Source organism: Sipha flava, unplaced genomic scaffold, assembly GCF_003268045.1.
Source record: "Sipha flava isolate LNK unplaced genomic scaffold, YSA_version1 325_pilon_pilon, whole genome shotgun sequence".
Classification (NCBI taxonomy): Eukaryota; Metazoa; Arthropoda; class Insecta; order Hemiptera; family Aphididae; genus Sipha; species Sipha flava.
Window position 1 is genome coordinate 393,300 of NW_020273010.1, and position 24,762 is coordinate 418,061.

The following is a 24,762-nucleotide window of genomic DNA, read 5'->3' on the forward strand; positions in this document are numbered from 1 at the left end:
AGGGGAAACCATCGCCAGTAGGTGGAGGGGCGGGAAGGGCTTCGCCGTCTAATCTACTCTGCGTAAAATATGTTAATTTCAAAATAAAATTACAGATAATAATGCGACAAAGAAAATTGAGGTTATGTTTACAAAAATATAGTGCGAGAAATCTAATATTGCGAGCAATCCCATATTGCAGTAGTGTTGAATTTAATCTGTGTTTATTTGAAATCATCATTAGATTAGTAACTCATCTCATATTTGTGTGTATTATTATTTTTTGGATTTATTCATTGCACAATACATTTCTAGTCAACCAGGCTAATCATCGTACGTTGATGTTGTATTTACAATTTTTTTTTTCTAATAATATATATATATATAATAAAAAAAAAAAAATAAATAATGAGGATGCACTTTTTTTTGTTCTAACTAGATATGCATCAGGTTTTTTTTTACGTCCGTTTACGGATTTTTGAAATATTCTCGTTTTAAACCGCACATTAAAATTTAAAACACTCTTTTAACGTTCTTTGAATGTGACAATATTATTATATGAATACACATTTTGCTGTCGCTTGTCTCGATGGATTTCTCTGCGGTATAATAATTGTTAAAATCTAATTTTAAACATAAAAGTCTATTGATTATTTAACGTTACCAGGTATTAATCTCGTCATTGTGCTATTATGTTATAGATATACATTTTTGTTAATTTTTAAGTTCCAATAAAATACTACTCATCATTATTATACTTTGTTAGTTCAGGTGATAGTGTGCGAAAAAAATAATCCATTTATTTTTATTTTATAATTGTGTTGTAATGTTTCTTGTTTTAATTTGATTTATTTTTTTTTTAAACTTTTTCATTTAAATGTATTGAATTCTTTCTAGTTAATCATTCTTACCGGTGAATGCCGTAAATATATTAATATTGATTACGCGAGATTCGGATTAATACGAATTACGAGCAGCAGAGGTATAAGGACTAATGAACTGTCCATTCAAAGTAATATGATTTATAAAGATCCCGATTTACTATTGAACATGGCTTGCTCAAAGCTGATGATAACAACTTCTAATAAAGATGATTTAATGATATTTTGTGTTACCCTTATTATTGTGTATAAATAAATTGTGCTGTGTGTATTTGCAGGTAAAAATATTTCTCTAATGATATATATTTTTTTTTATCAAACGATAGCGACAATCATAATGGTGTGTACATAATGTGTTTATAACGGAACCGGGTGGGTTCTCATACTTTCTCTTTGGATTTTAAGAATATAACTGTTTTTAACTGAGTATAATTATATTATATTATGATTTTTAATAATTTTAAATAGTTTTACATAATATACATATTTATATTTTTGTACTGCAAAATGATGTCAGCAGAATTTTTTGGTGAGGTGAAATTAACTGGTTAAACAATTTATACAAATGAATATACATTTTCAATAATTATAAAATCTTAACTTTATAAGGAATTATAATCATTCATCACTGATCCTATTGTGTGAGTTTAACAAGATTTAATGTATTCAAAAAAATAATTTCTTATTTGATTTTTTAAAAGAAAAAAATTTGAACGTCATAATGTGTATAAAAATGTAGAACAATTTAAAATATTTATGATGGTCTGATAGTTTTGATCGAGTTCAATCTTGATTTAGGTATTTATAACTATCTGAAAGATGTTTTGCAACCACCATGTAATAGATTAAATATTAAACAATTAATAATTAAATTATATTAGATTAAATATTACATTTTATAGTACATTAAATATTATTACACAAGAAGAAAAAGTAAAAGTAAAAAAAAATAATGGTTTTATGTTTTCTTGGTTCAATTTCACTAATACTATTTTTTAGAGAACTGTTGACGCTTGTTTTTATCAGTTAAATAAAGTCTCTTTGGGTATTTAATGATGTGACGTATTTATCCTTTATTGTTGATTTTGCGGCTTTGTAATCTGAGAAACCTGTTTTTGCGATGTCCGTCATAAGGCACACCTCCATTAAAACATGTTCTTGTCAAATCCTAAAAATTCTAATATAATCTTATAATCTCTATTGGGTGCTAGTTTTTTTTCACTTCTGATATTTCAAGACCTGACCAAGTTTTTTAACTTATGTCCGAGATGACGAATGATTGATTTCTCGTCATTTGATACGTATTGTCTCCGACTTCAACGTGACGCTGCATATAAAAGTTGACATAGCATGCCATCAATTATTAACCTTTCCCATTTCAGAGGCCGCAGTGAGAGTCAATAACCATTACTGTTAAGATAATTTCATTTAATTTTCCAATCCAAAAGGTATACATTTTTAATTTTAATCATTCAAGTTATTTTTTTTTCGCTATCGATAAACAAGCATAATATTATCAGTAATATTTGTCGTGGAAATCGCAACATGTTACGTAAACGTTGAACGAAGATTATCCAATCTTAATCCACACTTCAATTCTGAAAATGGTAAATTATAAACGTATTACATGTACGATTTTCATCCAATTTTCGTATAAATTTAACTCAGCTGATCTCAAACTGAGCTACGGCTTCGTTGGTATAGATCGTAATTTCTCCCACGATGGATTACATTTCTAGTCGAACTATTTTAATTTTTAATTTATTCAAACTATACATTAATCAAATTGTTTTTATTCTATTTGTGTTCAATGCGTTTTATCTTGTTACTATCCGTATTCAGGATTTTCATTTTTGACGAACAAATAATAAAAGTTACTAATAATAAGTAATAATAATAATAACAATAAGTAAGTAGCGTAAGAAATATTTGGTAAATCAATTATTATTTTTTTTACCGACAATATACAGCAAACCGTACACGGGGTTAGTATGGGGACTGTATCGAACATCATTGTTTGTGTTATGAAGCGTAAGACTGGGTTTTCGACTAATTTCTAAATCAATATTTAGCGAAATATTAACATTTGCCACTGTTCACCAATGTTTGTCAGTACACGATATTAGAGTTGAGCGAATATGATATATTATATTTTGACAAAACGATACAACTACACGTACAGTATCAGAGTGTAATACTGATGCATATATGGTTTTCAGATTTAACCCTGAAGTCTGTTCTCGTGTACACATCCGAAAGATTGATACACAATATACGCACACTTGTTTTTATAGACAGCAGTGCGTGGTTGTTTTGAGTTTGCGTTCGTTATTGATGGTTGGTGGGACCGATATTGATTGACATGCATGGAGACGACACCGTAAAATCACGGACCGCCCAGTGATTTTACGGCGTCGATCATTAACAGTCCTTCAAAATCTATGTGTTGACGCAAAGTAATGCGGCGAAAAGGGATGATGGCTGAAATCCGGTCTTCCAATTCTATTAGTACCTTTGCCAGCGCTAAAAAAAAATAATAATAATAAATAAATAATAGTGAAGCATACACTTTTACGAATACCGAAAGACGCACAGGAAAAAAACGATTTTTTTCTCTCTTTAGATTTCTTCCGAATGAATTTTTAAATCCATTACGGAACTTACTCCGCAATAAATTTTTAACCGTATTAATATACATTTGAGTGGTGAACATACGGCGGTCGGAAATACATTTAAGATCTTAATCCAACTTAGGACGGTAGATTTAACGGGGAGCCATAAATTCTGACTAGTCTATTATTGATTTTCAATAACATTATAACACATTTGGTCACAAAAGCTTGTTTATATTATTATTTTTTTACCATTATTTTATCGGGACAAAATCGGGCGGGCATTTTTAGTCGTTAAAAGTTTAATTTTTATCCGTTACATTACTTACTTTATTTACGTATACTATATGCACGTTACATACATGCTTTATTCGTGGGACGAAATAATTTAATGCCACTAAGATCGTGGAACTCATGGGTCCACTGTGGCCGTTGGTCTATTTATTTTTTCTCTGTTACTCCAAAAAACTACATAATATGCGTATTTTAAATCGGCTCTAGATGCGGGTGGTTTGTTGACGATATATTTTCCCAGTGTCCCGTTACTCATAAGACATGTATCAATTTAAATCTGTTTGTGGTGTAAATTTAAAACGCTAATTACAGTAATCCAACGGGTTGATAATGAATTAAAACTCAAATATTCAAATATGGTTTTATTTTTTCATACTAACAAGTATGATTTTAAAAACTAAACAGTGCTATTTATAGTATATTATTATTATTCTATAGGTATACATTTCGCCATGGATATATTATTCACGTTTTTTTTCGATTCACAAATAGCGTTAGCCTTGGGCCGGCTGCAAAACTGCCATTACCAAACCGGGATCGTTGTGACCCTATATTACAGATTTACTCTAATTTCAGGCAAATGACAATACTACGAGAACGTTAAAATGCAGGAAATACAAAGAATTATAGTGGAAATATGCGGAATTTACATTTCTGTATGTTTTTTATGTGTGATGGTAGAATAGAGCGCTGTTATAAATATAATATTTATGTAAATTAACACAAAACTTATAATTGTATTCGAGTTTAGTTCAGAAATTCATCCATGCATTTTCACCATAAAAAAATATAAACTTTTATAAATGAGTTTCATTCATTATTACTTTTCATAATAAATGTATACTTTTTTTAACCCTCGAATCAATAAATATGTATTGTTTCGTTGGAATTTTTCGTAACACGCAGTAGTTCGATTTTCCAACAAGGAAGTTTAAATGTGTCTAAAAATGTGTTTCAATAATATTAACATTTTTAAATTAATAAAGAAAAAAATTTTTATTTTATAGTTTATATTGAAGTAGTACGAGGGGCAAATGATAAGTAATGCACAATCGCGGATAAGTCACATGAGTAATAAGATAAAAAATTCAAATTAGTGTAAAAATATAGCTATTTTATCATTTATAATTGTTAAACTGTGCTTGAACGTCACTTTGCTTGTTTCTATCAGTAGGTGTCAGAATGGAACCTAGTACATATATAATTTTAACAACATTAAAACAACGAGCTGTAATAAAATATTAAAATTTTTGAAATAAAGCTTATCTAACGGATTATATGGAAAAGAAGACAACTGTAAATTCAGTCCGATACATTGACACACTGTAAAAATTAAGGAGATGGATGTCTCATGTTTGTGCATCAATTGAGACAATTTTGTTGCAGCACGATAACGCCAGATCTCACACATCAAATACAATCAGCGCCGCTTTAAAAATTAAACTTCGGGGTCATTCAACACTCACCCTATTCTCCAGATTTGGCACCTTGTCACTTCCACTTTATTGTAGACCTAAAAGGAACCTTAAAGGTATCCATTACAATTTGGACGAAGAAATCAAAAGAAGTGAAGTCTTGGATAAAAGAGAGACCAGCTTCATATTTCAGTGACGGTATGAAAAAATTTGTGATTCGTTGGGAGAAATGTATATTTGTAAATGCTGATTATATAGAAAAATAAAATACTAATTTTTTGCTAAAGAAATATAATTTCATACTTTATTTTAAAATTTGAATTATTTCTCTCCATTCTCGAAAAATTCACGTTTGTGCATTATTTATCATTTCCCCCTCGTATATTTGTAAAATGTATTTTGTAAGCACATTTATTTATTTAATTATTTCAACGGTTAAAATTACAACAAAATATATATTAAAATATTAGTAAAATTGATACATTACCCGAAAAACAACAAATAAAACAGAACATTTAAAATATAAAAATATCATAACGTAGAACAGGGGTCTCCAACCTCCAGCTAGTCAAGCTTTTCAAACCAGCCAAATAAACTGATATTTTATCAATATTATTTCAAATATGAAAAAATGTGCACGTGAAATTATATCAATATTTAGGTCCACTTACTTACGTGAACAGATGTTTTAAAAAATGAAATACGTCAAATCCAAGTACAAAAATAATTTAAGCTACAAACATTTACAAATAAGACTGTTGATTGGAACAATAATGCTTGATTTAAACTATCAAGAAATTTTAACACACATGCAATTCTAAACTTCTTGTTGAGTAACTTACTTGTATCTCAATAGAACAAATTTTGAATTATAAAAATTAAAAACATAAAAATAAAAAATAAATATATTCGTACATTTTTCTAAAATCTATAAATAGATCTTATCTATTATTATCTATTCTTAAATTTCATTACCTCAATATTCCTCTAAAAATATTGGTTCACGGTGCCAGAATATATCTCAGATACGGCATAAAAAAAGGTTTGGAGACTCCTGACGTAGAGTAATTAATTAATGTTACTAACTGTTTTATTATAGATTAAAAAAAATTACTTAAACTAGAATTTGATAAGTATAAATAAGACTTTTTTGTTTCGGCCCTAATTAAAGAGTATTAGTCAAATGATAACATTTTATTTTAGTAGTAGAAAAATGTTTTTTTAACTCGATATTCGTGGTTTAAAGTTGTAATTTACAAACAAAAAAAATCAAATAAAAAATTAGATTAAATAATATAATTTTTCTCAATAACCTTAATTACGTTTTCACTTGAATTCGTAATACTTGTAAGGCTTATTGTAATAAAAATCAAATTAAAAATGAAGTCGTAAAAATATGTATGTATAATTAAATTATAATTTACCTAAATGTATTATATTAATGAAAACGCATAACAAGTTGTTATGATTAATTTTAACATTTATTATAAGGCGTACAATCTGTAATTAATTATTAAAATAATGATGCATACAAAATATAATTAATAAATTCATACACATGAATAAAAGCAACCACTCATAAAAGACTTCATAAATTGATTAGGTTGATTTTTTGTTTTTTGCTATTTTTCTTTATATATACATTTAATTAGTATTTAAATCTCATAAAAGTTTTTAATACGCTGTGTTTTGTCTTGTACAAGTATACAGTCATATTGCTTTCAAGCTCATATATTTATTTTGTTTTTTTAAGCATAATAACTACTAAACGGTTATTGTCATAGAAATATTGATGAATAATTACGAATTTTACTTTCATTGTTCAGTCATGGTTTATACTTCCATAAGTTTTCTTTTATAATTATATAGCAAATATTAGTTGATACCACTTGTTTGTTGATAAAAATCCTATCTCTTCTTATAAATATAGTACTAAATTAGATAACAATTAAGTTACGTCGGTTCTATATTTGGTGTCGCCGTAGCCACTTCGAACAAGTTCGTACGTCGTGTTTCATATGATTAACATGTACAATCGAGTTCAATGTTATAAATGATTTAAGTAAATTATTAACATATTTATTATTTTTTATATATTTTAAATGTTCATATTATAGTATGCAACGGTACATAAATTTAATGTGGGGCTAAACTTTTTTAATAATTGATGTTGACCGGCGCGGCGGTGGCTAGTGGAACATGTAACACACAATCACCTTTTAAATTAAATATCTAGTTTTTAGGATTGAAAAAAGTGAACATTTTAACTTTTCAAAATCATATTATCTCATTTTTAATTAAATATAAAACAATAAGTTTTTTTACCCGTAGTTAGTTAAAAAATAACGAAGTGCAAGTCTGCAGATAGTTCACCCGGAATGAAATATGTTCCAATGATTAAATATCTTACATGTAATGATAATAAAAATGGCTACTTTATATATACTTAAAGGCAAGAGTTGAACTGTTTAAAACTCGAAAAGTTATTTTTAAATTTATATATATATATATATATATATTATACAAATAAACGTTCTAACAGTAAGCGAATATTCGCATTACGAGGATATAATACAAGTTTTAGGTATTAGAACTAAATCGTGTCAGGATTGTTAGAGTGAAATATATTAGGTTACATGAAACCATTGATATATTTCTGAATATATTTAGACTAATGAAATGTTTGCAAAAGCAGGTTTTGAAACGTAAAACAGATCGAATAACCAATTTAAATGTGCTTCTTTATTTACGAAACTTGGGCTGATAAAATCTAAAATGTTTTTTGAATTTTCAAGAAAAACCGTCATTTTCATAATTAAATTTGTTTATTTTAGGTGAGAGTGTCAATGCAAAAAGCAAAAATACATAATGGAGCATATCATGTATATTTTTATTTCAAGTTATTTATTGTGTGTCAATCAAGCATGTTTGTACATAACATGATACTCAGTAAAAGGTAAATGAAAACAATCGGTAATATTTTCGTTGATATTTTCAATTATTAAATTTGAAGATTAATTAAGATTTTAAATTGATCTTTTGCAACATCAAAAATACTATATCTTAGTTTTAATATTACCTTATATGTATAATGAAGTTGCGATAGTTAAAAATTATTTTTCGAATAAAATTTTGGATAATAAACATATTTTGTTATGTCAACGATTACTGAAATATTAAGAAACGCAAGCCAAAATATTTCTTGTTCAAAACATGCAAATTTTACAATTTTCCAGGTCAAATAACTATTGTCTAAAGCGTTCAGTTTTCCATCCAACTGAGGGTTATTATTCGACCTTTGAGCACTTAAATTACCTTAAAAATTGAAAATTTAACACTTTATGGTGTACGGATCGAGTACAATAATTTCTCGTGTCACTCGTAATCCATAGCCGTCAAGTACTTTCTCGAGTCAATACACAACCGGCGTGATACCAATGTGATATTTTCATAGCTGGTATACACCATAGTGGCAATCTTTGTACATATACTTCAACTTCATGCGTATTTAAATACTATTTATATGTAATAACTGCAATAACTACAATGCTACAATAACTTAAAATTTTCATTCCAACCCCTTGCAATCAAATTATCAAATTTTATTTAGAGCATCGCACATTTATGGTGCGTCAAAAAAACGAAAGCTCCTAACAAATAAATGCAGGTTTCTCCATTATTTTATAATATTTTCATTTCTGACATACCTACATTAAACAGTATTTTATTAGCAACATTCGTTGACGACACAGCGGTACAGTTTTTAACAACAACCCTTATATGACCTCAAATTTAACCCAAAACAAATTGAAGATTGGGCAGACAATTAGAAATTCAAAACGAATGAAGAGAAGTCCATACAAGTAAATTTCACTTTTAGCTGTAATGAATGTCCTCACTTAAATTAAATAATAAATAAATACATTTAGAAACATGTACAAAATACTTAGATATAATTTGATATAAAAGGTTGAATCCATACAATATAAAAAATCAAGAAATTAAATACACGTTTTCAATTACTATGATAAATCTTAAAATCAAAAATTAGTCTTAAAAATAAAATTCTTATTTATAAAATGGACATTAGACCTTTATATGCTTATACCACTCAAATTTGTGGTCCTGCTAATCCCTCAAATATTCATCCAGTACAAGCTTTCCAGGCCATTTCTTTACAACTCATTACAAACGCTCCATAATACATAGCAAAAATTGTTCTATACAAAGACTTAAAAATACCAACAGTAAATGAAATTTATAAAAACCATTATAAAAGATTCCACTCCAAATTAAATGTCCACATAAACACTCACATAAATGATATGCATTCCTACACATTTTCTCAGCACATCAACCGACAACTCAAAAAAAATTGGTCAAAAGATTTATTAGATATTTTAAAAAACATAAAAACAATAATACGAATAATAAATATTTTAATCATATCAAAAATGCTTTGACTGCGAAAACGTAATAATCATTATAATAAAAATGTGGCGAACGAAAAGAAAACGATGCATTCGGTTAAACTCCGAAAAGCGTTTTATCCGTTCTAGTCCGACTGTTACGATAATCGTGCAACGAGAAGGTCGAGCGCCCGATAAATGTGGATTGCTTTGCGTGTACACGTTCGTCCGCCAGTGTTCTACCATGCGGCTGGACGATTATAAGTTTGGAAATGGGGTAATTATTTTACGACCCGTTAGCTAGGCGCAATAATGACGGAAGGAAAAGAAGGAAAAAAATAAATCCTCTTTCACGCGTATTTTAAATATACATATATACATACATACACTTGTATCTATTCCGGATGGCGAATTTAAATGTACCGTTCAAAAAGTAAAACCGATGTATAAGTCGTATAACTGCGGTTCGCTGCATCTAAGTGTCTGAAGATCTTTAAAACAATGTTAACGTTTTGTAAAATTCACTGTTATTGCCTGATGCGCGAGAGCACAAAAAATATTTCTAGAAGAGTTTTAAGGTAGACTACGATCAAGGACCATGGTTATCTTTATTATTATTACGACCGAAAGTTTGATTCGATTACCTTATTACTTGGCTAATATCCTGATCATACGAGCAAAAAAATATTGATCGTTAAGTTCGGTCGTGGGCGTAACTTGGAAATTTGTTAGGAAGGGCAAATATATAGTCACATATCAACTGGTCTATATAGTTAACCTTACATTACTTACTTGTAAATATATTTTAACATTACCATTTATTGTAGATTAGTACGAGGTGATCAATATTACTAAGTAATGAAATAAATCAAACATAATTAACCCGTAACTGATACGGTGTAAAAAAATCACACTACTGGTATGGTGCGGTCTCTCATACCGCTTAGTTTCTTAATTTTACCGCTTAATTTTGGATCATTTATTTCAGTTATACTATCATATATTTGCAAAAATATTATCATTTTTATGTCAACTTTCATTAGATGATAATTTTTCAAATCAAATTTAATTTTTTTAAGGAAATAAATTAATGTTTTGAAAATTTTTAAAAATGTATCATATAATTTTCTACTTGAGTTTTGATTAGCTCTGGAGCATTTTAAAATAAATTTTAAACTTAAAAAACGTCTTAATATTGTAGTAGACATAATTTGAAGTAGAATAAAAAAAAAAAATTGACGAAAAGTTTTCAATTTTTAAATAAAAATTACTGAAGTAAAAATAGCTCTTTTTTTGGGTATGTACCTACTCAAACTAAAAGAAATGAATGAAAAATCATATATAAAATTTAATTTTTTTTTTATATATATTTATTTATTATTAACTTGAATAAAATATAATAGCTTTTTCTATTTTATAATAAATAACGAAAAAAAAATTAATTGTATGAGATTTATTCGAATTTTTGATAAGAAAAATAATAATATTAGTGGTATGGTGTAGTCTGACAGACTGCTTATAAAATTTAAACAGCTGTGACGACCAAAATCTAATATATTAACCTTCATAACCATGGTTATTATTTCAATGCTATATCCATAGAAAGGTACAATCTACATCCGTGATCATATCAGCAATATCTTATCACCTAAATAAAAACTAAAAACAGCAGCGGTCATTGGGACCGCTCTATAGGTATCAGTTACGTAAACTTACATACATTAAAAAACATGGACATTTTTAATATTTTATAATTTCTAAACAAAAAAGTCGCTTTACTACCTAAATATTATTATATAAAATTATTCATTATTCATTATCTAACATAACGTTAGACAAGCTAAATTTGAAAATTAAGATTTTTTTAAAAAAAAATTGTATGGTTATAGCTATAACCAGTTGTTTTGTATTTATTTTAAAATAAGATGTGTTAAATATCAGAGGGGGCATTGTCCCTCCTAATTTATTCTAGGGGGAAATGCTTCCCCCTGTCCTCTCCAGTTTACACCTATGAGTGCAGTTACGCAAATATACATTTTCAGCCAGTAGAGGGTGGGAGGTTGTTGAAATCCTAACTTTCCACCTCCTCTGTACGTGCCCGATTCATCACGTAGCTTAACTTTATTCACTTGCCCGATCGTTAATAATGTTCTCGATCATGGTTATAGTGTTTATGTGCACGTGTCACATTTCTGTCACAGCGATGTGGGTGTATATAACAATATTACCACAAGAAGAACGTGGTTTACGATCGCGTGATCGAACGGCAAAGAAGACGACGTGATGTACATATAATACATAATGTATGTACTTGCATCGTAACAAATCAATATTACCGCCATATATATTACATCACGGCACATAAAATGGTATATGTAATATTATACCAATATAACCGCGTTGGTGGTTGATAATTTTCTATTTTTGGGCGATACAACCGCAACGTTCAATTTTCATCCGGTCGGGACGTGATCGAGGATTTCGTTACACACCGTCGCCTGCAGCGTTGCATTTAATTGAGTTAACTATATTACATATGAAAATGTTAGGTAACAATCAGCACATGTTATATCGTGACGAAGAAGAACTTATTTTTTTTTTTTTTACTCCGTACGTAATGTAATAATAATATGGAATGAAGTGGCGTTCGCTTCGTCGTGTATACTTGTCTATGTATATATATATGGTATAATGATATGTCGTCTATTGTAGCGATGCCCTCGAGTAAAATCATACAACACAATAGTGCATTGTCGTGTATCCCCACATAAGACTTCTATCGCACAAGTACAGTACACCACCGCATCGTAGTCGGGTTAACTCTAATTAAAAAAAATAACTCAAGTTCGAGACGACCTAACCTTCCAAAAGCGGGCGAATATACTGCGAAATTAGGTTGGATTTTGCGTTTTTTTGTTGTGCGGCCCCACATGTACCGCATTCAGAACATGTACACCATACAGGAATTTTATGTGTATGTGTTATGGGAATATCGGGCGATTTTGTCTTACCCGGGCAATTTGAACCTCGAATAGCAATAAATAATTGTTATATTTATAATAATCACTATACAATATTTTACCAGTAATTTATTATAACTGTATACAGAATAAAGTAAAAAAATATCAGTATAATATTTCTTACTCACTATTCAAATTCTTCCATAGTATAACTATTGTTTTCTCATACAGCCATATTAGATTGATAGATGTAAATAAAATCAGACGACAATATATGAACAATAATTGATTAATGATTAATAATGATTAATCAGTTAAATTTTCGTGCTAATATGACGTGATGATAGGGCAAGGAGACGAGAAATACATAGAGATTTGTAATCTTCATCTGGTTGCGTTTGCATATCAACAAGGTCAATTTGACATCTCGAATTAATTTCCGAAGAATTAATCGGTTTTACCACCAATCCTCCTTTCATCTTATTTCCTTTTCTCTGACACGAACCACAAATATTTAAAAATAACGTTATCGTCTCTCTAGTAACATTTTTAAAATGTTTATATAATTCATATTCCATACCGATTTCTACTACCGTACCCAATAGATTTATTTTTATTCGAGGTTCAAATTGTCCGGACAGAACCAAATTGACTGAGAAATGAGTACATTGCCCGGTATTCCATTTTGCCCGTAACATATTTACACCAGATACCATTTCTCCAATTACCAATTTGGAATTAATAACTTGAAACGTGGTAACGACTGAATAGGACATCAAATGATTGTTGCACACAATGCACGTGGTCGTCGCGAATTCGGTTCGAACGTTTTTGTGAAGGCAGTGCATAAAACCACAATAATACCATTTTTATATTAAAACTAGTGTAAACTCACCTAAATCATATTTTAAGAATAAAAACATGATTCGTGTTAGTAACACGTAACACGTCGTGTTACTAAGTCGGTTTTTACGGTATTTTTATTTTTAAGAGAGTCGTGAGTTTTATTCAAATCGATATGTTTCACGTTCCTGTGACTCGTTTGAAAATAAAAATATCGTAGGAAACCGACGTTCGAACACAGTTAATGACGTAGTTTTCCCTTCAAGTTTGATTGTACTTGGTCAGTTTGTTCTAATGTTATTATAAAGCTAATGAAATCGGTTCTGCTGAACGCAGATTCCCTATTGGTCGATTCCGTCTTTATAGACCGAGACAACATGTCACGCTGGTGCTTCTTAATAACGGACGATTTTGCCTTTGACCGAAACCGAGCTTTTTGCGAAACGACAATACGATACGCTGTCGAGCATAATATATGTATAAATAATGTGTACGCGAGTGGTATACAACAAGGCAACCCATTAGGATCGGCGGTAGCGGCTGCGGCGGCGATGTAGGTATGTAGTCATTATAATATTATTTAAAAAAATAAAAATACCATTAATCATGGGTGTAAAGATCTCCGCGGTGATTTTTTATCGTTTTTCACACGTAACCAATTTTTACTTTTGTTCTCGTTCCACGGGTTGGAATAAGAATTTTATTGATGAAAATTGCTAATTTAATGGTTTTTCTTTAAAAGTATATTATTCTCGTGACAGTGAATGATGATGATGAATTGATTGTTTCACGTTGCACTTTATTTATGCGTGGCATGTAAACATGTTTCTTCGAAACCGTTTGTTTTATACAAATGATTATCGATAAATATAATAAAAATAATATTAATTATAATAATAATACTTTAATAATATTATGTGTGTCTTATAAACATTTTTCCGGTTCGTTTTTACCTAGGCTTAGGTATATCTATCTATATTCTATGTTACACGATGGTTTCGTTAACGTTTCTGGATCAACGAAAAGTTTTCGATTTAAAGTTAAACAGAGTATAATTATATTGATGCAACAAGGGGCGTGGTTTAACAATGGATTGTAACGATTTATGTTTTTGTTGCGAAAACATCGTGTTAAAAGACTGTGTCTAAATAATGGATAAATTGGATTAAAGCGGCCAAAAAATATTTGATCCAAAATATTATGTGTACACTAATGGGTAAAAAAAAGTGTATAAAAATGAATGTTACAAAACGAATGGTGGATACACCTACGGCAAAAAGGAGTTGAAGAAATGCCAGAAATATTAAAAATAGAAACATGGCTTATAAATTCAAAGACAAATTTGTAACTCGTCCAAAATGTTTGTCTCTCTTTCCCTCAGACCGTTATCGTAAAATAAAATAAACCACTAAACATTTATTGTAATGGTACTCGATTGTTGTACATAAAATAATATTGTTTTTATAATATCCCAATGTACTGAATAAATTATACCGATCAAGTATTACTCTTATTTTAAGTGACTCCAAATTAAAATGTATTTAATTATTTTACAGTTTTGTACAGCACTTTTGAAAATGTCCATGTGATTAATGATCTACTATTATCAGATAAATCGATGGACAAAAATATTACATAGGGTGTTCTTCATAATTCGTCAGAGATTAAATCCATTTAAATGGATGTACTGTTACGTATTTTGTTGAGTTTTATAATTTTTTTTCTTTCTACAAGTTCGTGGGTTCATCATATTTTTTAAATGTTAGTATTATAAAATTATTCAACGGAACACGGTTTGGTTCTTGTCGTTGAATTTATGTTCTTACAAGCTTCGTATTGTCTCAAGTATTTTTTACTCCTCGTTAAATTGCAAAGCTCTCGTCACTTGCGATTTCGATTTATTAAAAAACTATTTTATTAATAACATTATTTTTTTGTGAACGATTATGATATCTCAGTCACATTCGGTTTGGATTAATTTTTTTCCTACTGAAAAAAAATCGGTGTTATTAAATTCCAAAGGTTATATTTTATTGTTACAGTTCAGTTAATGATTGCTCATTGTTTGATGATTAATAATAATAATTAATAATCATTTTCAGAATTAAATATTTACTAAAATATTACGTAAAATAATATTTATTTTCAAGATTAAAACCATCTCATTTCACCAAAATCATTATTCTTATGTTAATAGCATATTATGAAACAATACGTAAAAATAAAATATCTGTGTTTATTATTACACATTTTTTAATAATTTTCAACCAAAACAAAATATACAACAACATTTACATATTGTTAGTGTTCATTATAAGAAATCATCCATATTTGAGGATACAGTCGTATCAGTGTCTTCAGAAGAAGATATGGAACCAGGAAAACGTCCTGGTCCCGATATTTTACATCACAGTTCAATGGTTTCTGGACCTTTCCATGTTACTCCCAATCGCACCATGTTGTAGAATTTTATCACACTTAATAGACTCAGCACCTATTCAACAAAAACAACATAAAACAGGTTATTATTGTGTATTAATATTGACATGTTGGCTTCAAACGACTCGATGATAATTGTACAACACATGCTTTTCTATGATCAATAAAATAATTTTATTGATTGGAGATATTTATTATATTATTTGAAAAAGACTTATTGTATATTGATGTGTTTATAAAGTTTAAGTATTCGTAGTACTGTGAACTAAAAAAAATTAGAAATAAGCATTTTTGTCCAATATCTTTCGAGCACAATATTTAACGTGATCCATTATTGGTTATTAATAGCTTCCAGATATTAATGACTTTTTGGTTACATTTTTTATTTTGAAATATTTTGGATAATATTTTTTTGTCTAAAAATAGGGTTCTATATATTATGAAACAATAAATATGTAACAATTTTTTTTCCACTTGAGTTCGTTGGACTTATTTAGAAATTATTGGTAAATTTAAATCTGTTATTGCACGATTGAGCGTAAAATCATGATTTTATTTTCTTCATTGATTTTTACAAATTTTTCGAAAAAAAATTATGTTTTAGTTTAAAATTATATCTGAATAATTTATAAACATTTAAATACACTTTATTTCACTCATATCTTGTACGTCTATCATCACCTTTTTAAAATACCCACCATATAATCTAAACGGTGTAGAGGCTTATTAAATAATTTAAAAATATCTTGAAAATTCATTGAAAATATCTTTTAATTAATTATTAATTAAAAGATATTTTCAAAGGCTGATTTTCTCAACATGTCATTCGTTCTATTATAACATTTTATTATGTTGCAAAATTTGCTCACAAAAATCATTATGACGTACAGATTTGATATTATATTAAACAAAAAAAACATTTTAAACAATTTTTTTTTGTTATTGAGACAAATTTTCGAGTAAAATTATTTGAAATCAATAAACCATACTTAGCATATTGTTTTGAACTAAAATTAATGTTTTTGTGATCAAAATTATATAGTTTGTATTGTAATTCCAATACATTTAAAATGTAAGTAATTTTTTCCATGTCTATAAGTTATTGACGTAAACTTTACAAAAACGTTCAGTTTTATTTACATTAATCTATAGTTTTATCATTCTAAACTGACGTATTGAAAACCCATTAGGAACTAAATAAAACTAAACGGTGTTTTTTTAAATCAAGTAGCTGCCTATAGATATATCAGTTTTTGTTTTTGGCAATCTGTAGTTGTGCTTTAAAAAGCATTTGCTGCATGGCAATTATTGTAATAAACATTAAAGTTTAAATCGAACACCTGGTAACGTCAATGTGGTTTATACACCACAGCTCGTTTATTTATGATTTTCGAAATCACCTTTAAATGCGTTCTCAATGTAACCGAGAATATCAAACTAATTGTGAATTTCTCCCGGGAATTTCTGCATTAAATTATTATTTGTTGTATAGCGTTGTATTTTTTATTTTCAAAATGATTTCATTTGAACATCGTCGGGTGGTGTGTAATATCGAAGGCAAGAAAATTTATCTCTTAAACGAATAGTATTTTATCCCTCAATGTCAATATTGTATTATACATATTTATGTCGAACCATTCATAATATTTTAGTTTTCGTTATTCATGATCCGACATATTTAATCGAACATTGGGAGGTGTGAGTGTGTGTATGCGGTTTGTGTGTGCGCCCATTCTCGCACGCGCATATTATCAGCATGCGGAAACTATGTAAATCTCCTGTATGCTAAGGCTCAGATAAGTAATGGATTTAACTACGTATTTATTGAAATAAGTGTCAACTATATTTGTTTTTTGAATACTATATGAATATTTTATTTTACGTAAATACTATATCGAATGAAAGCTTGGTCGAAGGACTAAAGTGATATCACCGTAACAGTATGTAGTATAATATCATCACATCTCATTATAGTAATGTGCAGTATAATATTGTTATTAAAGTGTTTTATAAAGCTTAGTTTTGAGGAGGCAGAAGATAGTGCATATGTTTTGGTTGTGTAACATTATGGTAAATAGGAATATGTATAAGATGTGTAATATGCGACTTATTATCATGTCGGACTTTGGTGTAACAAAATTCAGAGTACATACAAAACGCAGACATCTAGTTAAATCTCAGTCTAATAATCAATTTTAGGTCTGTATGGTGATGAATTTTCATCAAAAATAATATTGGTATGGGTAATTTTTTCATCAAACGTAATGGAAAACAATTATAAAGACTGAATTCGTAATTACAAATTCAATAAAAGTGGAAAAAATCATAAATATGTAAATAAATATATTTATTTATTTTTTTGAGTTTTTTATTTTTAAAGAATATTTCAGCTGAAAGCACATGAAGTAGTAGTATTATTATGTTTATCGAAAGGTTTTAAGTGTGAATTTTGACTGTGCACTGTTGTATTCATGTATTTCAAATCAATAATACGTGGTTATAAAGCATTTTTATTTTTATACTTTAAAATATTAAAATTTACAATCTGTAGCATATTCACAGCAAGTAAATATGATGAGGGAAATATTTACATGACATGAATATAATAGGAGGAAGGAGACTGTTCGGTGACAGAACCCTTAAGGAATAAAAATTACAGTTCTGAATTTAATAGATCCTTGCAGAAGTTTATTTTAATCGACGGGAAGAGGAAGGAGAGGATTTGGTTTAAAGTTTTAACATTTTTTTCACCCTACATATGAAATACATATTTTTCACAGTAAATAACATAAAATAGTAAAAATAGTATAAAATCATAGCATTGAACTTCTTAAAGTAATAAATAATTTATAAATAATAAATAATAAATAATACAACTATTTTAATCATGATAATAAATCATTCTTTAATTATTAAAGCCCTTATATTTATTGCTGTCTAATATTGATTATATCATTAAATTATTAAGCCAAATATTACTTTTGCACTTTAAAGTTTGTAAAACAACGAAAGAAAAATATTATCCATAATGGGGGTTTCTTGCGTTAAAATGCTAAAATCGTGAATTCACATTTATGATGAAAATTATTTTCCTGACGAGTGAATTATTTATAGAATCATTTTTTTTTTATACTCAGCAAAAATAATGGTGTATTGTGACAGTATAATTCCAAAATTTAATAAACAGATAAATGTATTTTCACCAACCGAATGTGTAATTTTTTGTTCAATATTTTATTTTACCTACATCTTATCATCATTTATTTCATTATTGTAGATATGGTAAATGAAACGCAATTGCTACATTTGCTTACGTTCGAAGAACTGCGAAAATTATACCTACGAAACAGTGAGAGATTATCGTTAGTTTTTTTTATACAAACCTAATACAAACAATATGTGCAAAAATTGACTTGAAAGTGGTCGTCGGTAAACGAGTTTGGTGAAAATTTAAATGTCTAATCGTAACGAAAATATCAATAACTTCGCGATTCGGATAACGGGGTGGATGAGGAGGAGGAAAATTATTTCTTACAATTCAAAAGAATCAACGACGACATTCTGTATTAGGACAAGAAGTATTTAATCAACGAAGAACTACATGTACTTTTTTTCGTCCCCGGCCACAAGTAAAACTTTGTTATTGTTGTACCAAATGGGATTGATGCGCGCTGTTTACGTTGTAGGCCGAGTGGTGCAGGCGAAATTGCCTCTGCACGCACAAGTTCGTTAAGGAAAACTATTCCGAGAATCACAATGACTGAAGTGTTGTTGGATACCGCCGTAATTGCATATGACTTGACGAGTAGGCGAGTATAAGCTAATGGACCGATACCAGCATGCGCGTAAAAAACGATCGATGATTGTCGGATGCCGTGATGGACTGCAGCTACCAATATTGACGAACAACTAAGTAAAAATGATAATAAAAAAAAATTTATAAATTATAAAATTTTCGTTTTGTGTCACAATCATGTTAAAGATAAGATATGTTCGGTGTCAAATATTTTATAATACGTTACGGATGAGCCTTATTGATAGAGTTTTATTGTAACATAGATTAGCGATTCCCGACGTGGGCGTTGCCTGGGAGGCATTTTTAACTTTGAGAGGTACATGTAGATGTATACATACATTTTAAGACATGATAGTTTTGGGCATAGTGAAGTGTAGATTTCGTCTTCGATAGCGAAATCTGAAGTATCCTATACAACGACGTTAGCGTGCAGTGAATCGCGTACGTATAATTAATATTATAAAAAAATTACGTATGACGTCTACCATATGTGTGTGTGTGTATAATTTGACACACGTGTGATGATTAAAAATTTAGCGTTTTGATTACTAGCAAAGTCTGGTGTAGACGTAATATTCACCGATGCCGTTTAATCCGACGGAGTTTATATAAATTAAGTCGCTTGCCTTTAAATGCCCACCTCGCAGCACGTATATAAATGCTGCCGGGACCTTTTGTTTTTCGCAATGCCTGCGTGCATATGAGTAGGCAAACAGCTCACTCAACGCGCGCTATTCTTGTGCGATTCATCGTCGATTAATGCACCGGATATTATTTCTCTTTCTCTTCCCCGCGTGCAGCCCGGGTAGTTGTTTATTAAGACCAGGCGGTATATGTTTATAATATACCCGCACTATACTTACACACACATAGACAAAAACACATACACAAACACTAATGTTGATTTTGTCACCACGTTGTTTTTATTCTCGGAAAAATTTCGTCTCGAGGGTTCGCTTTTTCGAGGTGACGAAATGTTTAGGCGGCAGCGTTGAGATTATAATTATACGCAAATGACGCGCAATAAATTCATGGTAATGTAACACACGCATACTGTGCATAGTTAATAATAATACGTTCATAACACGATAAATGGAGAGAATCTTACAAGTATTTTGTTCGGAATGCTCATAGCCGAGGCGTTTTATATGTAGTAAACTTTTGCTTTCCAGAGGATTCAATCGATCCTAATAAGTTGATTTCTGTTTAAGTTATTTTAAGAATTTTTTTTTTTCACAGTGCAAATAATGTCAATATATTTGAATGAATAAATAAACATATTTTCAGAATGTGGAAAAGTGCAATTATCTAGGTATCGTAGATTTGAAATTTCGAGCAATTTTTTAACTTTTTAAAGCATTGGTTAGAAAGATATAGTTATAGAGAGTCGTCCAGTAGAATTTCCATGATTTGGTAACATGAAATCGTGAAAAAAAAACCTTTAATATTTATAAGGTAAATATTAACCTTGAAAGTAATAATAATTAAGTAATAACATTAAAATTTTACAATATATAATAGTAATTGACATATTTAACAAAAAAATTGTTTAAAAAGTATTTTAATTTTTAGCTTACAGACTATACATTAATTGTTACGGCTGTATGAATGTAAACGTATGGTTATTATGATTCAGACGGTAACAAAATGGGATGTAAAAATACATTTTTAACAAAATATTTAGGAGAAAAATGAAGAGATTAATTTTAACGATAGAATCATTTTAGTATTTTTTTAATCCCTGAGGTCATTACGCCGGGCAGGTACTTAGGGTGGTTCAAGTAAACCACCTGAATTGGATGGGTGAGTGGATGTTTAATGGTCTTAGGTGGTATATAAAATTATAATTGAATAGACATGATTGTAATTTGTATAAATTTATGAGCATATAAGTTACAATACAGTTTAAAAGAAAATATATTAATTTACTGTTCATCATATGCAAACGATATTTAAACACAGAATAATGATCATTATGAACAGTGAATATATATTATGTGTTCTATATAGATCTTTGGATAATAATTATTGTAGGTATCGATAGTAATAACGCGGACTCGTGCTTTCGCATCAATCTATGTGTAACCAGTAAATCGAAATAATATATGTAAACAAATTATTTTCATTTTATTAGACACATTGAGTTTGAAAAATATACTTAATATATTTTGATATCAAATGAAGGGTAATGGACACATTGATGCACCTATTTGAACTCTGGAAGACCGACGTTTCCACAGTCTCTCGATAGAACCTTCATCATGTTATTGATGATTTTACCATTTTATTTTAAATGCCCGTGTATTGTGATATGTATAAGAAAAGTATAAAAGTATAGGAAGCCCAAATAAAACAAATTGGCAGAAAAATTTAAAAAGATAAAAAAGTACAAATACACCTTTTTATTCAAAATTATTTTTCTAAAATAGTAGAAAGTGTTGTTAGGTATTATTGATGTTGAGTAGTTTGGTTTATAAATTATTATTATTATTATTTTTTTTAGTCATGATTAGAGAACTTTATCTACATATATAAGTACTTATATTTTCGTTGTTAATATTGGCCATATAAAATAATTTTTTTGCTTTTACTATTTTATTTTTTATTAATTAACTATTGGTTAATGGTTCATTGGGCGGGTGATAGGTTCTAAACTAAAATCATTTGAACCACTATTTTTAAAGATGCAGTCACCACTGCCTGGGGTCATAGTAAAAGTATTGTTATTTGTTAACGGTGATGGCGATGGCTTCCATAATAACATGCATCATATTAATATAGTAATTTATGACTGTATGATTATACGCATAACCACACGGTTAGGCGAATCTATTGTTTTGAAAAATGGATATCCCTTCCTTCACCGCTAACAGCCCAAGATATTTGAATCCAAGTAATTTATCGTTTCCATGAAGAATACGAAATTTTCTTTTCGGAAGTACCCCTATTTCTTAACTGTCATGAAAACAGAAAAACCCACATTTATCTTTATATCATACATTTTTCTTTTGTAACAATACCGCATTTCTGTACTTCGAGAATATTTGACTGTGTTCACATATCTTTATTATTCGTACAACGGCAATTGTATTTTATTAAGATATTTTGGTATAAATACATTTTTCACCACAAACAAAATTATATGCTTATGATGGATAGAAAATACAACTTGGCAATAGTGAACGTTTTATTAAAATTATTGTTTTTCTTACTATTTTATCACTACTACGGCGAACCAAATGAAATTGAAAATGTAACGTACTACAGTATCAATGGTAATTGACTGACGTTTTCTGCACAGATAAATAAATTAAAAAATTTCGAATAAATCGGAAATTTAGAAGTAACTAATCAAATATTGTACAAGCATTTATTGTAACGGTTATATGATTTGATCAAATTTAAAAAACACAAGATGTAACACTGTTTAGATAGATAAGATTTTTTATCGAATTAAATTTAATATCAAACAATTTGTTAATTCATCGTAGTGGCTTATATTTTATCCAATTACAGGCCGTGCAAAGACCGTAGATTGGTGTATTTAATATCACTATTTTATTATTTATTTACGATGGTAGTTTCAGTCGCTTTACTCGTAAGTAGGGAAAAATTGGTAAAATTCATATATCCATATTTGTACTTATTATAAATAGTGTTCGCTTATTTTTGTACATTACTACTTGGTGAGTGTCATTATTTCCAGTTATGTGTGAACATTATTGTTTACGGTAATAAAAAATACATTTATTGCAGTGCGCTGTTGTAAAGACGAAAGCCAAATGTCATTTGTGGCAGTGGTGGGCTGAAATATAGTTAACGTACATTCATATAATTCATGAGCTAATTTCCTTTTAATTCATAAATTGTTTTCTAAAAACGACATTTATTACAATTGATTCAGTTATTATTTTTTTACTTTTATTTTATTATTTTTGAAAGAATTTGACAGTAATTTGTTGTACCTCTATTTTCTGAAAAATCGAGTAGAATAATTGCTGGCATGATGTTAATTTTTTGTATTTTTTGTAAGAGCTTTAGCATCCGGCTAAAGATTATTTAAGAATGATTTATTGGTGTATAATATATGCTTAACTTCAAATAACAGTTATTAAACAAACACAAAAAATAATAATAATAATTATTAATATTTTAATTATCGTTTATTTAGTACGAGTAAACCACTCAATTTAATCATTGGACTAAAATTGTCAACATCTAACTGTAAATTTAAATTTAATCTTTTTCTATAAAAATATACTGACTGATACATTTAAATTTCGAGCTTTTTGAAACCATCATAACAAATAATCTTCTACATCGATATTTTATCTATTCAGTAGTTGTTTCGGGAAGGAGGCAAATTTTATTCTCCATATTCGACAGTTTACAAACGATTTTGAAATTTTATTTAATTTAATGAAAGGTTAATGCAGTTCTTCTAGGCGAAAATTTTTATTAAAGCGAATAAGTTAAATCTTCTATTTTATTTTATCGATAAATCGTTCCGTTTACCCTATTTTTATGGTATATTTTTGGGCATAACGAACAAGAACAAGCTAAATGACGCCATATATAACTGAAGCTGAACGACGCAATATACGAGTACAATAATACATCGATAAGTTCTAAAATACGATTGGTGTTATAAATTTATCAGTTATCAAGTCATAAAATCGATACGATTGTTCATAAATGGATTTTAATTATACGGTGATTTAAATAAAAAGTAATTTAATATCAGTTACATAAAATTTAGCTCAGGTCTTCATTATTTTTTTATTTCAATAAATGGTTAATTCTATAAACGGAACTCATTCTATACCAAAATATACCAGGCGAACGATGGTAATCGATTTAAATTGTCGCATTTGTATGGAAAGTTTATGGTTTTTTATTTTTTTTATAAAGCTTTAATTAATTAATTATTTTTATTTATCAACTATTTGTTTACTTACTATTATATTATATATTTTTTTTATCTTCTAGGTCGAACGAATAAAGTAAGACAAATAAATACATAAAATAATTTCGACCCGACATTAAATGTGTTATTTACTTACGTTCAGTACTGCCCGTATCAAGTAAAAGGTCACTTCGATTTTGCAGAACGAGTCGAATTTCTATAAATAAA

At 28.8% G+C, this 24,762-nt stretch overlaps 1 protein-coding gene across 2 annotated transcripts in view; it reads right to left on the reverse strand.

Annotated features, from left to right (window-relative positions):
• Positions 1-15,609: 15,609 nt before the first annotated feature.
• The window catches only part of LOC112686855, a 167,485-nt gene continuing 158,332 nt past the window's right edge, over positions 15,610-24,762 (reverse strand). The window contains exons 7-8 of one of the 2 annotated variants that reach the window (XM_025559309.1): positions 24,692-24,751; positions 15,610-15,887 (exon numbers count right to left, since the gene is read on the reverse strand). In XM_025559309.1, the coding sequence (XP_025415094.1) occupies positions 15,801-15,887; positions 24,692-24,751 (147 nt within the window). In that variant the 3' untranslated portion in view covers positions 15,610-15,800. The remainder of the gene's footprint in view (positions 15,888-24,691; positions 24,752-24,762) is intronic. The other variant, XM_025559310.1, reaches the window with a different exon arrangement.